General features: G+C 42.1%; 1 protein-coding gene across 3 annotated transcripts in view; it reads left to right on the plus strand.

Annotated features, from left to right (window-relative positions):
* Positions 1–15,799, plus strand: part of BLVRA (biliverdin reductase A) — a 74,377-nt gene that overhangs the window by 53,070 nt on the left and 5,508 nt on the right. For all 3 annotated transcript variants that reach the window (XM_037837153.1, XM_037837155.1, XM_037837154.1), the window contains exons 3-6: positions 2,630–2,751; positions 6,007–6,126; positions 9,531–9,628; positions 13,308–13,415. In XM_037837153.1, the coding sequence (XP_037693081.1) occupies positions 2,630–2,751; positions 6,007–6,126; positions 9,531–9,628; positions 13,308–13,415 (448 nt within the window). The remainder of the gene's footprint in view (positions 1–2,629; positions 2,752–6,006; positions 6,127–9,530; positions 9,629–13,307; positions 13,416–15,799) is intronic.

Here is a 15,799-nt window from a genome sequence, read left to right on the forward strand (position 1 = left end):
TATATGACAAAGGAAACTTACATAAAATATATAAAAAGAAAACTCTCAAAACTCAATAATAAGAAAACAAACAACCCAACAAGAAATAGTGAAAGATATGAACAGACCCTTCAATGATAAAGGTATATGAATGGCAATTAAGTACATGAAGTAATATTCAACATCACTAGTCATTAGGAAAATGTAAATTCATACCCAAGTGAGATACCACTGCACACCTATTACAACGGCTAAAATAAGAATGGGAAAAAACAACAACAACAACAACTAATAATATCAGGTGCCCACAGGATGCAGAACAACTGGAACTCTTGTATACTGCTGGTGGGAATGCAAAATGGCACAGCCACTTTGGAAACAGTTTGGCAATTTCTTAAAACATTAAACCTACACTTACCATACAACCCAGCAATCCACACCCAGCTATTTTACCCAAGTGAAAGAAAAGCTGTGTTCACACAAAAACTAAAATGTGACTGTCTGTAGCAACTTTATTCATAATCACCAAGAACTGGAAGCAACAGAAATGTCCTTCAACTGTTCTTTGACTAGTATAGGCATACAATGGACTCAGCAATAAAAAGAACTTACTGAAACATGCAACAAGGTGGGTGAAAAATGCATTGTGCTAATTCAAAGCTAGACTCAAAAGACTGCATACTGTATGATTTCATTTATGTGACTTCTGGAAAAGGCAAAATATTAGGACAGCAAACAAACCAGTGGTTGCCTGGGCTGATAGATTATCCTAGATCCTGATTTCGTGGCTATAATCAGACTGAATGTGCTGATTTTTTAAAACCAAAAAGTTGAATTTTATTGTATGTAAATTACTATATGTAAGAAATTAAAAAGAGATTAGAACTTAGTAAAGAGGACACACAAATACTATAGAATGTTATTGATGAATCTACCTGATAGAGTCAAGAAAGACTTCACAGTACATAAGACGCTAAGGCTTGAAGATTTGTAGGTGTCCACCTGACGGACAGTAGGAGACGCACAATCCAGGCAAGAGGGACAGGTGACAACTGGGTACCAAAGGTGAAAGACAGGACTGAGTCCGGGGTGACTTCCACACTTGAATGCTCAGAGACACCCAAGAGGAACTGGTTTAAGGGATGTGTACAGATAATTTTATCAGTTTAGAATATCAGTTTCATTTTTCACTGCAAGGCTATTCCTATTCAGCTTCCAGCAGGGTGCTTAAGTAATATTTAACGTTCGGTAGGGTGAAGTTGGAACTCAGAAAGCATAGTGAGGGGTTAAAGCACGTGGGGCCCATTTGCCCTTGTCTGCCAGCTCCTCACAAGGCAGTTGTGGCCTCTGAGGGACTCTGGCTGTATCAGATTCACAGGATGGACTTTGGGAGGATAGAGGAGCCAGACTGTGGGTTGGGGTTTGGCTTAAAGAGGAATACTCCCTTATTACAGAAGTTGCAGAAGGAAAAAGCCAAATGTAGGAACCTTTTCCATGGTTGCCCTGGATATTTTCAACTCAGAGATGTGGGTCAGAGCTCACTTAGAGTGGGGTGATGAAAAAGTTTTAGTCATGGATAGTGGTGATGGGAGCACAACATTATGGATGTAATTATGCCACTGAAATTAAATAGAATACCATATGGCCCAGCAATCCCACCCCTAGGTATGTACCTAAAAGAATTGAAAGTAGGAGCTCAGGCAGATATTTGTGCATCAGTGTTCATAGCAGCATTATTCACAAGAACCAAAAGGAGGAAGCAGCCCCAGTGTCCATCAGCAGATACATGATAAACAAAATGTGGTGTATACATACAGTGTAATATTACTCAGCCAGAAACAGGAATGAAGTTCTGGTACATGTAACAGCATGGATGAACCTTGAAGGCTTCATGCTGAATGAGATAAGCCAGACACACAAGGACAAATATTGTATGATCTCACTGCTATGAAATAACAAACATTCAATTCATTGAGACAGAAAGTAGCCGGGTACCAGTGGCAGGGGTAGGAAATGGGAAATTAAAGCTTAATGGTTACCAGATTTCATTTGGAGTGATGGAAAAGTTTTGGTAATGGATGGTGTTGAGGTAGTACAACATTGTGAATGTAATTGTCAGCACTGAGCTGTATACTTGGAAATGGTCAAAATGGGAAATGTATATATGTTACCACAATAAAAATTTGTTAATGATAGAATGTATAACAAAAAGTGTGAACCTTAATGTAAACTATGGACTTTGGTTAATAATATGATTCTAATAATACTTGTTCATCAATTGTAGCAAATGTATCATACTAATGCAAAATATTAATAGGGGAAAACTGTGTGTCGGAGGGTAGGGTATATGGAAACTGTACTTTCTGCATGATTTTTCTGTGAACCTATAACTGCTCTAAAAAAACATAGTCTATTAAAAAAGAAAAAGCACACTCAGAAATATGCTTTGAGAGGAGCTGACTCCGCTGAGCCCTAGTTTTGGGAGGCGTCTCCCACCCTTGAGTGCTGCAGCTACTTTAGTGCTCTGGGTCAGTTCCCAGCCTGGCTACTTGGGGCTCCTGACTGGTACTGCAAGCCTGCCTTTGTTTTGCTATTCGCTGCTAGACGCCTGTGCTGTTCCAACCCTCCTTTCCCCGCCCCTTTGTTTCAGCCCAAGAGGAAGTTTGGCGTGGTGGTGGTTGGCGTTGGCAGAGCCGGCTCCGTGCGGATGAGGGACCTGCGGAACCCGCACGCCTCCTCAGCATTCCTGAACCTGGTTGGCTTCGTGTCCAGGTGGCTGAGCCTTGCTTTGTGCTTCGTATTTCACGGGAAGCCAGTGACACAGATTCCCCCAGACCCAGGGGAGGGAGGGCAGGCTCCAGAGAACTGTTCTCAGGGTCGGCCCCTAAAACCTCCCATTTGGTTGGGTCTAGGAACTAAAGAGAGCCAGGCCTGCAGCTGGGGTGTTCAGCTGGTCAACTGGGGGGGACCATGAGGGCAGAGGCAGGGAAGATGACACAAGGTCTGACATCCGACATCTGGAGGATTGGCCTGAAATGAGGCTTTATTTCAGTTTGTGCCAGTTAATGATTAAATCATCATCGTACCAGCCATCCATGCTGTCATTCAGACTTCCCACACTATTCAATATGTCTGCCGTTATCAGCCCTGCTTTACAGATGAGAAAACAGCCACAGAGAGGTTAAGTAACTTGCCCAAGGGCACACAGCTGGTAAGTCTAAGAACTGGATTTGAACTCATGTCTGTGTGATTCCAAAGCCTGTCCTTTAATCACCACCTTTTTCCATTGTGAATGTTGAGCCCCACTTTTCTTTAAGGATTCATTTACCTCCTAGAACTCAACCAAAACTGAACTTACCACCTTGTTTCTTCTTTCTTGCTCCACTCCTCACCTAGTTCCTCCACTTACACAGACAGGCACACACAGGTTCAGCACACACCAAACCAGCCTCTGCGTGGTGTCCATGTGAACAGTGTACTGGATGCAGGCACTCTGCTGGGCATGGAGACATGGCAGTGAGCAAGCTACAGTTGTTTTATTTCCTAGTGCTTGAGAGACATTAAATAAGCTTAGGTAACTATCGTGATGGTCAATGTGGAAGTTTTATCACATTTTATTCATATTTTAATTTTAATATAATATTTTAAAAGGGACCAGTTCCTTCCAGTTTCATGTCTCCAAACTGGGTCCCTCCTTTAAGGAATTAAGATGGGTTTGGGGGCACTAGGGAGACCTAGAAGTGCTGGATGCTGGCCTTGGCCAACCTTCCCTTCCCTGTGAGATTCCCAAGGGAGCAGCACACACGGGGACAGTGGCAAATGAGAGAGGAAGTTATCATTAGCCAGCACTGTGACCCACGTGGCATCCCTACCTAGAGCTGGGATCAAGCCCAACCTTTAGGCTCAAGGATGAGGTAGAGCCTGCCCCTTTCCCTTAAGCCCCGGGTCTCTACTAGCTGTTTGCTAAGATCAATGCAGTGGGAACTGCTGGACTATCCAGATCCTGGGGAGTCACCCCCTGCTTTCCCACACCCCTGCCAGTATTCACTCCCTTCTTGGTCTCACGCACCTGCTCCCCACGACCTCCCCAGGTCTCACCACCTCCCCTGGATGCCCCTTCTGAAGCCCTAAACTAGGTGTGTCCCTTGCCTTCTCTGAGCCCCCACTCCTGCTACCCAGCACAGCATTTTTCGTGTTAGTCTTACGTTGTATGTGTGTACGTCTCACTCCCTCTGCCAGACCATGAACTCACGGGAAGGTTAGGATGCTAATTTATCCACCATGATTTGCCCTGTTGTGTTCTAGCACATGGAAGGCAAATAGCAAGTATTGGTCAAGTTGAGCAGAATAGATTGGGCAGCTCCATAGGAAGCAAACTAGCATAATGTCATTTGTCAGTTGAAACTCCCTTCTCCCTCCTCCAGAGCTGAGAAAGGTGACAGCAGGGGCTTCTCTGCAGGCAGAGGTGAAACCCCCTCCTCCTCCTGTCCCATTCCACACCACCCCTCCCACACTCACACACAGGGACGTACAAACCTGAGAATACCCTGTCCCTGCCAAAGCTTGGCTGGGGCTCTGAGCTGGCCAGGCACCTCCTGCTGACCATCCTGGGGCAATATAGACTGGACTTTAGACTTCTGAAGCAGGGGCTCTTGTCCTGCCTCTGCTAGCAGTTAAAGTAAGGCAGTCACTGTCTCTCTGGAGTTGGTTAGCAAAACTGTGAAAGGAGGCAGTTCACCTGCCTTCCACTCTGCCGTTACAGTGCCACAATGCATGTGACAACACTTGTACCTACCCAGCAGTTTGCACCCATAAGGTGTGACTGTATTAGAATTCAGGTTAGTAAAGGATAGTTCCTAGACCTTATGTGACAAAGTACCACAAACTGGTGACTTAAAACAACAGGAATTTATTTCTCACAGTTCTAGAGGCTAGACCTGTTCCTTGCCTTTTCCTAGCTTCTGGTTTTTGCTGGCAATCTCATTGGTGGTCCTTGGCATGCAGATGCATCACTCTGCCGCTTCCATTTTCACCTGGCCGTCTCCCCAGTGTCTGTCTGTCTGTGTCCAATTCTTCCCTTCTTATAAGGACACCAGTCATGTTGGATTCGGACCCAACCTAATCTAGTTTCCTTCGTCTTAACTAAGCACATCTTCAAAGAGTCTATTTCCAAATGGAATCCATTCACAGATCAGGGGTTAGTACTTGAGCATATCTTTTTGGGGGTGAGAAACTGAATATACAAATGGACAATGACCAGGAAACTATGAACTATCTACAACAACCTTTCCAGGAAATCAAACTGCAATCCCTTTCACAATAAGCCCAGAACGGCCAGGACTTGGTCAATAACTGACAGCTTCCCTAATTTTTGCCCCCACTTCCAACTTGGGACCAAGAGGAAAAGCCAAATATGCTCTCCTAACCAATCCCAAAGGATGTCCTGCTTCTAGTTAGCCCAGCTCCAGTTTCCCCATGCCAACAGCCTCCAATCAGGACACACTTTGGAGTCTTCCTTAGTTTCCTCTATAAAGCTTTCCCACTCCTCTGCCTGCCTTTGAATCTCTGCCAAACACAAGTGATGGTGGCTGACTCCCTTGTTGCATCAAGCTCTGAAGAAACAGCCTTTGCTTGCTCTCACTTATTTCCACAAGGGACACAGTTCCACCCATATCAGTAGTGTTTGGCCAGGTACTTGGATTTGGAAGTGACCAATCGGGATCACTTCTCATAAGATAAACAGACATCTGTTCTTTTTAGTTTAGAGATGAAGCAACTCAAAGACCATCCCAGGTCATAAAGCCTGTTAGTGAGGTTGTCAGCACTTGGTGCTCCTCTCCTGACTTAAATCCTGAGTCCGTTTTTCTCACACACAGTGGAAGGCACCCAGAAACTGAGAGGGAGGAAATCAGCATTTTCCTTGCCAAAAGCTGGTATCAGGACATTTTTGGGAGGAGGGCAGAATAGTGGTGCTCATTTATTCTAAGCCCATGTGCTGCCTACTTTGGAATTATTTGTTTTTCTCAGACGCAATCTCGGGACCCTTGATGAAGTCCCGCAGATTTCTTTGGAAGATGCTCTTTCCAGCCAAGAGGTCGAGGTTGCCTATATCTGCAGTGAGAGCTCCAGCCATGAGGACTACATCAGGTGTGTTTCCAACCCGGGGAGTCCTCGCCTTGCACAATAGTGCAGGGCCATAAAAATAACTGTGCAAGCTGAAGCCCTGCACAGTGATCACAATTATCCATGGGAAAAATGACAATGTTCTGGGACCTGTAACCATTTTTGTCAAAAAGTTAAAAACTCTCTTACTGTCAGTTATAAACATATAGGGAAATGACAGAATTAGTGACCCTAATATTTACTTAGTACACCATGAGAACATGAGAAACATTAAGAATTAAAGTATTATATTTCTTTGTAAAAAAAAATTTATCAAGAGTAGTTTGAACAGTGTTTGCCTTCGACTCATCACGTGAGTTAGGAGACAGCATGAACCTCTATTTTATGACTAGGTGTGAATTGTTATTCTCTGTTCTAGTCTGAATGAGCTTCCAACATTTTATCCTCTGCCCTTTCAAGGTCATGAAATATGCCCGAGTTCCTTTACTGTGAAGTGTTTTGCCATGAGATGCGTGGGAAAGGAAGTAGTGGAGGAATCAAACGGGGAAATGACATTGCTTTTAGAGCAGGAAGAGAAGTGAAGAAGTATGCCCCTGCCCTGCTTGTCAGTTCAGCACCTTGAGCCTCTCAAGCTTTTGGTGGGACGGAGCCTGGAAGGAGCAGCCCCAGGGGGGATGTGGCAGCCGACAGAGCCATGGCAGTGCCTCCTTCCCTCTCCGCTTCCCTTCTGGGTTCTTGCTTTAAACTAGAGCTGCTACCACCATGCTGTTCCTCAGGGCTAAGCGGCTCCCTCATTATCACTCACTCTAGTGTGGACAGAAATGCTCTTTCTTGGGTCCCCTTGACTTTCTCAGGCACCACGGTTTTTTTTTTCTTTAAAAACAAAAGCGAACATTCTCCTCTCTGAGGAAGAAACATGAAAAATAAAAGAAGCAAATTTTCCCTTAGGAGAGGGAAGGCCCCACGAAGCAGAAATTCACCCTGGTTATACTCAACAATGAGCCAGGGTCTCTTATCAGCATCAGGAAGAGTGGAAAGAAGTGGATCCCAAAGTCCAATTCTGGACTCCCCGGCTAGAGTCCGCTTGGATCCAAATGACGGTGTTGGACACCCTGCTATGCCATAGTCAGGGGGAGCCGCAGGGCAGGTGGACTTACAGCGAGCTGACAGTGCATATTTAATGGGCAGGGCACATTAAAAGCTGCAGATGGGCCAAGGAATTGGGTTGTGCTAGGAAATATCATCCATTTAGTGTGTTCAGGCCTCAAAGACCTAGGAAGCATTACTGAAGAGAAACAACTATGGAGGAGGAGAGAATATGAGGATGTGGTGATTATTTGGAAGGAATAGCATGGACTTTTTTTTTTTTTTTTTGCACATATATTCACTTTTTTAATGCAATTTTGTTGGGATGTGTTCGCATAGCATACAGTCATCCAAAGTGTACAGTTGTTCGCAGTATCATCGTATAGGTGCGCATTCATCACCACAATCAATCTTTGAACATTTTCATTACTCCAAAAAGCAAAATTAAAATTAAAATAAAAAAAGAACATCAAAAACATCCCATTCCCCTCCTCTGCCCCATTATTCATTTATCTTTTTATACAGTTTTATTGAGATATATTCACACACCTATAGTCATCCACAGTGTACATTCAATTATTCATAGCACCATCATACAGTTGTGCATTCATCACCAGAATCAATTTTTGAACCTTTTCCTTACTCCAAAATAAAACTAAAAGCAAAAAAGAACACCCAAAACTTTCCATCCCCTCCATCCCACCCTATTCTTCATCTAACTTTTGTCCCAATATTTCCACTCATCTGTCCATACACTGGATAAAGGAAGTGCGAGCCACAAGGTTTTCATGATTACATAGTCACACTGTGCAAGCTACATAGTTATACAATCATCTTCGAGAATCAAGGTCACTGGGTTGCGGTTCAACAGCTTCGGGTGTTTCCCTCTAGCCATTCCAACACACTAAAAACTAAAAGTGGGAGTGCCCTCCAGAGTGACCTCTCGGCTCCATTTGGGGTCTCTCAGCCACTGGAACCTTGTTTTGTTTCATCTCTCTTCCCCCTTTTGGTCGGGAGGATTTTCTCGGTCCCACGGTGCTGGGTCCGGTCTCATCCCCGGGAGTCGTTTCCCATGTTGCCGGGGGGATTCACACTCCTGGGAGTTATGTCCCACGTAGGGGGAAGAAGGGTAGTGAGTTCACCTGCTATGCCAGTTTGGATGTATTATGTCCCCCAAAACGTCATGTTCTTTGACACAATCTTGTGGGGGTAGATGTATCAGTGTTGATTAAGTTGGAACCTTTGGATTAGGTTGTTTCCATGGAGATGTGACCCACCCAACTGTAGGTGATAACTCTGTTTGGATAATTTACATGGAGGTGTGGCCCCACCCAGTCAGCATGGATCTTGATTAGTTTACTGGACCCCTACATAAAAGCTCAGACAAAAGGAGCTTGCTGCTGCAGCCAAGAGAGACACTTTGAAGAACACACAGGAGCTGAGAGAGGAGCTGAAATGCAATGGAGGAGCAAGCAGACGCCAGCCACATGCCTTCCCAGCTAACAGGTTTTCCAGATGCTAATGGCCTTTCTCCAATGAGGGTACCCAATTGTTGATGCCTTACCTCGGACACTTTATGGCCTTAAAACTGTAACTGTGTAACCAAATAAACCCCCTTTATAAAAGCCAAAAAAAAAAAACAAAAAAAAAAAACAAAAGCGATCATGTAAATCCCATTGCGAATGTTTGTACCCTCCTATCTATAGAATAAATTCCAAACTCCCGGGCACAGCATTCTAGGTCCTTCACAGTGAGGCTCCCACCTGCTTCCCAACCTCGTTGCCCTCCATTCCCTACTGAATTTCGCACCATTCCCCAAACGTTTAAAGACCTACCAAAAGCCCTGAACATGCTTCTCAAAGTGAAATAGCCTTCATCCCGTTGCATCTGGAAAACTCCTACTCATACTTCAAGACCCAGTTCAGATGTGTTTAGTGGAATCTTTTCGGATGACCTCAGATTGAGCTAGCAGCCATGGGTTTTGTGGTCTTTATTTATAGCTATCATTTATCTGTTAACCTATTAACAGTTTTTGTTTCTCCTCCAGAGTACTGGTAAATGGTACTGCGTTAAGTGAATAAATGAATGGGTGAAGGAATGTTCAAATGAATGCATAACTAGAAAGTTATTATCTCAGTGGAATAGCAGATAATAATGAATGTGAGGTATAAGTCTTCCTTCATATCCTCTACAGTTGACTCCTACCCCATTCCTTCATGAAACATCTGCACACACAGGGGTGTAGTTTGACAGACTTTTAGACTCAGGTGCATTTGAAGCAAGGCACTTTAGTGACACTTATTTGAAATGTACTTTCCCTATTTTTATCTCTTTTTCCAAAGGCAGTTCCTTGAGGCCAGCAAGCATGTCCTTGTGGAATACCCCATGACTCTGTCCAGGGCAGCAGCTCAGGAACTCTGGGAGCTGGCCGAGCAGAAAGGTGACGTATGTCTGTCTGGAACACAGCCTCTATTCCTTCTCTGGGATTTCTGGGGTGTCATCTGAACCCCTGTTTCAGATAGGTTGCCTTGGCCTCCTCAAGATCTGTGGGTGTACCTGTGGGCTCCCAACCCCCTCCCCACTCTCCATATCACAGGCAAATGGCAGTGGCCTGTCAATGGTGGGAGGGGGTAGCCGGAGTGGGGAGACAAGGGGAAAGGGTGGGGGGTGGGGTGGGTAGGAATTTACAAATTCATGTTTGAGGCCTAGCACTAGCCTCTTTTTTGCCAGTATTATGCTAGTGTCATGATATTATTTTGATTTTATTCATGCAATATTTACATTGGCTAACATAAAAATGCCCAAATCAGAGTAATTGGTTGACTTATATAAGTGCTATGGAGGTTTCTTTGTTTCTCAAGAGGAAGAACTATTTATTAAATATTTAGTATATGCCAGGAACCTGGGATCTTTGCTAAGTGCTTCATTTAAGTTATGTTCTTTAATTCCCCTAGAAACTCTTGGAGGTAGTGACATTTAATATTTAGTAACTGTATCCTTAATAGGATCCTGGAACAGAGAAAGGACATTAGGTAAAAACTAAGGAAGTTGTAATAAATTATCAACTTTAATCTTTTTTTTTAATGAGAAACAAAATGCCAAGGGCCATTGTTATTTTGGCACCTTGGTATTAGTCCCTTAAGCATGCATAATCTGGGTGGATACATACAGATCATGAATGACTTTAACAGGAAAAAAGCCCTTATCGATAAATTGACCTTTGACCTCTAGGACGATATTCATCATTCATTCTAGACATACTGATTAAGCAGCTTTTACCTGGCAGTTACTAATGTGGGTGAGCTATGTTGCTCAGCACTAGGGATACAAAAAGATGGCCCTGTCCTTGAGGGGCTCGCATTGTCAGATGTTCTCAGCTTACCTGCTGAAAGTGAATTGAAAAGGTAAGTGCAGTGTCTAGAGCCCAGGAAGCAATAACCTTATTCAACTCTACAAACAAAATGGTACGTCATTTAGGATGGTGAAAGTTACACGTAATTTAGGCAAATAAGACGGGTCCAGTAGCATAACAATGACTATGCAAACAAACCTAAAGAAGTTTAAATTAGATTTAAGGAAGAAAAGACCAAATTGCAATCTGATAGATCTGATAGCTGTCTTCAGATATATTAAAAGCCCTCCACAGGAAGAAAAAATAGATTCACATTATTTTTGTTCCAGTTGGTAAGGGGTAGAATTATAGAGATGGAGATCTTGACTTCATATAGAAAAGAATTTCCTAAGAACCATGACCCAACATTTTTGCCCCGGGAGCCACAGAAAACAGTCCCAGCATTCTATATCATATAATTTACTAGTGCTTGGGTAAGGGTACCTTCTGCATTTTAAATATCACAAATGGAACAAGAAAATCATATTTTTTCTTATCATAAAGTTAAGACACACTCACATAAAAGGAATCAGTTGGCAGCCCAGGACAGTGCGGGACCTGCTTTTCCTCTGCTTCTGATCTCTACTTAAAATTAGGAAGCACGTTGCCATGTTTCACGCTTTCAAAACAATAAGTGGTGCAAATTTCCTCTAGCACTTGCATCAGTGGTTAAACTAGTTCCAAAGCCAGAACCGTTTGGCATGAGAATTTCCAAGAAATGTTTCTTTTCCTCTACAAAAGCAGCTCTGAACTGACCAACACAGAGTCCATTGAAGAAACTTGAATAATGGTTCTGTTACACGTTATTCATCTGAATAACATATTGAATGGCCTAAGCCCTGAGCCTTTTTGAAAATCATGATATAATTTGCATCTAATAAAATGCAGGGATTTTAAGTGCAGCATTCAATGAATTTTAACAAAATATACACCCAGGTAACTATCATTCCATTCAAAATATAGAACTTATTACTCCAGAAAATTCCCTAGTGCCTTTTTCCAGTCAGAGACATAGATTATCTGTTAACCAGACTTCTCTTCAGATTATCCCTCTGCTAGGATCTGAGACCATCCTGTATTGCTTAAACATCAGTAGAAACATCATGATCACAGATATGCGAACAAAAAAGCAAATCAGATAAAGCAAAATATTAATGGCGATTATAATGCTGGCAGAATTCTCAGTGGTTTTATTTTTTTTTAATACTCTTCCAAATATCCTAATTTCCTACAATGACAATTAAATTTTATTTGTACTTTTAAAAATAAAAATTATATGATTTATATCTACTGTGTAATCACAACTATGGAAAAGAATTCACAACAGAAGGGCTAGAAGGAAATACGTCAATATGTGTTAGCAGCAGTTCTCCCTGGTAAATAGAATCATGTGTGGGAAATTTTATTTCTTCTTTCTAATTCCCCTCCCCCAAATTTCTAACATACTTATTACTCCTATGATGGGGGAAAACACAGTATTTTGAAAGATGAATCCAAGTAATATATACTGCTATGTCAGACTGCTGTTAAAATATGTGTTTGAAGGAAATGAGGAGCTGGAAGTAAAGTCAACTTGATTAAGTTGCCCTTTTATTTCCTCTAAGAAGTTATCACGTGTTTTCATAATCCATGACTGATATTTCTGATCTGCTCTCATATTTTTGTTGCTGTAACTTTGTTTGTTTTAAAGATTATCTTGAAATGATCTCAAACTTACATAAAAGTAGTAAATACTATACAAAGAACTATTTTTTCTTGAGTTATTTGGGAATGAATTGCTGGCCTTGACGCCCCATCATCTCCAGATCCTTTCACATGTACTTCCCACAAACAAGAACATTCTCCTGTATAACCACGATACAACCCTCAATACAAGGAAATTAACCTTGACATATTCCTACCACCTAATCCTCAGACCCCATTCACATATCACCATTTGTTCTAATAACGTTCTTAAAAGCAAAAGGATTCAGTTCAGAATCACATATTGTCTTTGGTTGAGAGGTCATTTTTCGTCTCCTTCACTCTGGACAGTTCCTCAGTCTTTCCTTCACTTTTATAACCTTGACATTTAGGATGATTATAGGTCAGTTATTTTGTAGAAGGTCCCATTTGGGTTTGTCTGATGTTTCTTCATGATTAGATTTGGAGTATGCATCTTCAGTGGGAATATCACAGAAGTGCTGCCGTGTTCTGCACATCACATGCTGCCAGGCGGCACCCAATTTCAATTTGTCTGAATCCAAAATGTTAGTTATGGATATTAAGACTTTTATCCTCTCTCCAATCATGAATCTTTTCAAAATCATCTGGTCACTCCGCTCTTGGAAATGAAGAGTCTGATTTTTGCTCTCCTCATTCAGTCCTGACAATCCCTTTTCTACTCCAGGTTTCTTAAGTTTTTTAGGCTGGGCTGCCCCCTTCTGTCTAGAACAGAAGCTAACACTTGGCTGGTCCCCAGGCCCTTCTCTCATCTTGCCTGTAGGGACAGGCGGATGCCATCGTTCTGTCTTAGAGCCTGATTACTGTCGTAAGCTTAGAGCTGGCACCTTCTGTGGAGGTGTGGGAAGGTGTTGGGGTGTTGTCCTGGCCACGTGCCCAGGGCCTTCAGTGTGCTGCATCCATCTCTGCGGAGGAGGAGAAGCAGAGGCTACAGAGTACATAAAGACACTACAGGATACACAACTACACCGACGTCACATTGACTTTTTCAATTTTTTCATGACAGGAAAAATCCTACATGAGGAACATGTTGAACTCTTGATGGAGGAGTTTGCATTCCTGAAAAAAGAAGTGGTGGGAAAAGACCTCCTGAAAGGATCTCTTCTCTTCACAGGTCAGTTGCAAGTGGGACTGCAGGTCACAGGTGACTGGTGAGGCAAAAAGGCCAGCTGGGTCTGTCCTAGCTTTCCAGGGCCTGAGTTTAGAGTCAATGCTGCTGAAGACTCTCTGAGTCAGGACCAATTTAATTAAATTTCCTCATGCTTCACTGACCAGTAAGAATACCTATTTTCATTCTTCCCTCAAATGAGATTCATTTCCTTGGTAGACCGCGGGTAAAAAGGGTATAAGAAACCCCAAGCATATTTATGCTTCTGTCCCAGTCTATTAGGCAGATTTTCTCTTATGAAATCCTAATAAGTTGGAGATAACTTTCCCCCTGGAAGTTGTACATAAAACCTTAAAAAAAAATACTGGGAGATGGGTGCTCAGATATAAAAACACTTTTATACTTCTTTTTGAGAAACAAATTGGATAGGCATGGCCTGTCTCCTCCCCTAGCAAGTTACAAGGACATGCACTGTGGCCACAGTGTACAGTCTACACATTTTCGGCTGCTTGCTTTATGTTGGTCATCTTGGTGCAGTTCCATTTGCAGTGGGAAATGAGGCTCCTGTGCCTCCTGCTCTCGCGGCCTTTCTGGCTATGCCCTGGAGTGCTGGGGCTACCTTTCCTGGGGGCTTTCATTAGAGAAAAGAGACCCTGGCCTGGCTTCTCCTTGGTGAGTGGTAAAACCACCCACCTGTTTGTGAGTTACCAGAAAATACAATGGACTCTCACTGGACCGTTTTGAAATCCATCTTCCTCCTTTAAAACAATGACATAATGAGAGTTTTCTCAACAAATAATAATAGCTACCATGACTCTGTACTAGGAACTGTGTCAAGTATATGACATGCATTTTCATATTCTAATTGATAATGGCAGTCCTATAAGGTGAGTGTTTATTACGCCCATTACACAGATGAAGAAGCTGAAGCTTAGAGAGATTAAGAGTTGCAAAGACTTGCCACAGCAATTATATGTCAAAGCCAGCTTTGAGCTCGGCTCTCTCTACATGGTTTGAACTTCTAATGGCCTCACAGAACTCTGTCCAAGAACTACAGAAGATGGGAACCCAGCCAGAGGGATCCTTCTTCCTTCTGTAAATTTGACACTTAGGTCCTAATGAGTACAAACTGAGTTCAAACCATTAGATGCCTGGTTTTGGTTTGCCTTTATTTATAACTTGCTATTCTTTTTAGAACAGGCTAATCATTAATTATGTATTGATTTAAATCATTATCAAAGTTTTAAGAAATGTTTGGTTTATAGAGCACCGTAGCAGATATGAGGTCTTTTAAATTTTTCTTTGTTTGTTTTACCTTCAAGTCTCAGGCATTAATTTATTATCCTATTATGTGCAGTGTCAGCTGAGTTCAGGAGAATAATCTGCTCTTGGAATAGAAATCTGAGCAAGATTAAGCGGTGCCACTACTTTCCTAGTCATCCTGATTTTACCGGTATTTTCCAGTGTGGAGGTTTTCTTGTGAATAGGCCTAACCTTTTCTTCTCCCCACACTGTACCAGATGGTTAGACACACTTCCCCACCCCACGCCACCCCAGGAGGGAAGGAAGTTGATCCCGCTTGTCCCAAGGTCTCCTGGGGAGCGGCCTGTGTCCACAGTGCCCCCATGGGTGCTTGTTTTCTCTTTCCTGTTTCCAGTACACACAGCCTTCCCTGAAGGGCGGGCGGGCACCTCCGTCTCCATCTCTGTGCCCCTCGGTCTGAGGTCTTTTAAATTTAAGCTCTCATTAAAATTTGTGCTGAGGACAGAGGAGAGCAGCTTCTTGACCAAACTGATTTCTCAAACAGATGCTCTTTTGAGTGTACAAAAGTACAGAAAATTATGAAAAGACTAAGAAAACATTAACACTGTATAAACTTTGATGATCTTGAAATAGCTGAATGATATTATCATCACACTTATCAGGATGCTTCACCTCACTGACATTTATGTACAGAATTATATAGTATTTATTAGAATAGTGACTTGAGAAATTAAAATACCTTGATTCTTCCTACCTCTTTTCAAGACTACTTTAAATCATTAACTGAAGAGGATATGCATGTATATATGCCCATACATGTTTATGCATATATACATATATATTATATGTATATCTATGCATATATACATATGCATATATACACACACACGTATGCATATATACAACATGCACATATACATATATATAATTAGCCTGAAACATTATCCTATATGTCTTGATTGATAGGACATATCTTTTAATTTACTAAATGTTTATTTAGTTAAGTAATTTATTAAACATAATAAACATTATAGGTTTATCTATTAAATGTTTTAATTTAATTTTACTAACAAACCTGAATTTAACAAACCAGAAAAAAAGGGAGACGCTTTTAAGAGAGAAGTTAA

The sequence above is a fragment of the Choloepus didactylus genome, chromosome 5 (genome assembly GCF_015220235.1).
Source record: "Choloepus didactylus isolate mChoDid1 chromosome 5, mChoDid1.pri, whole genome shotgun sequence".
Lineage (NCBI taxonomy): Eukaryota > Metazoa > Chordata > Mammalia > Pilosa > Megalonychidae > Choloepus > Choloepus didactylus.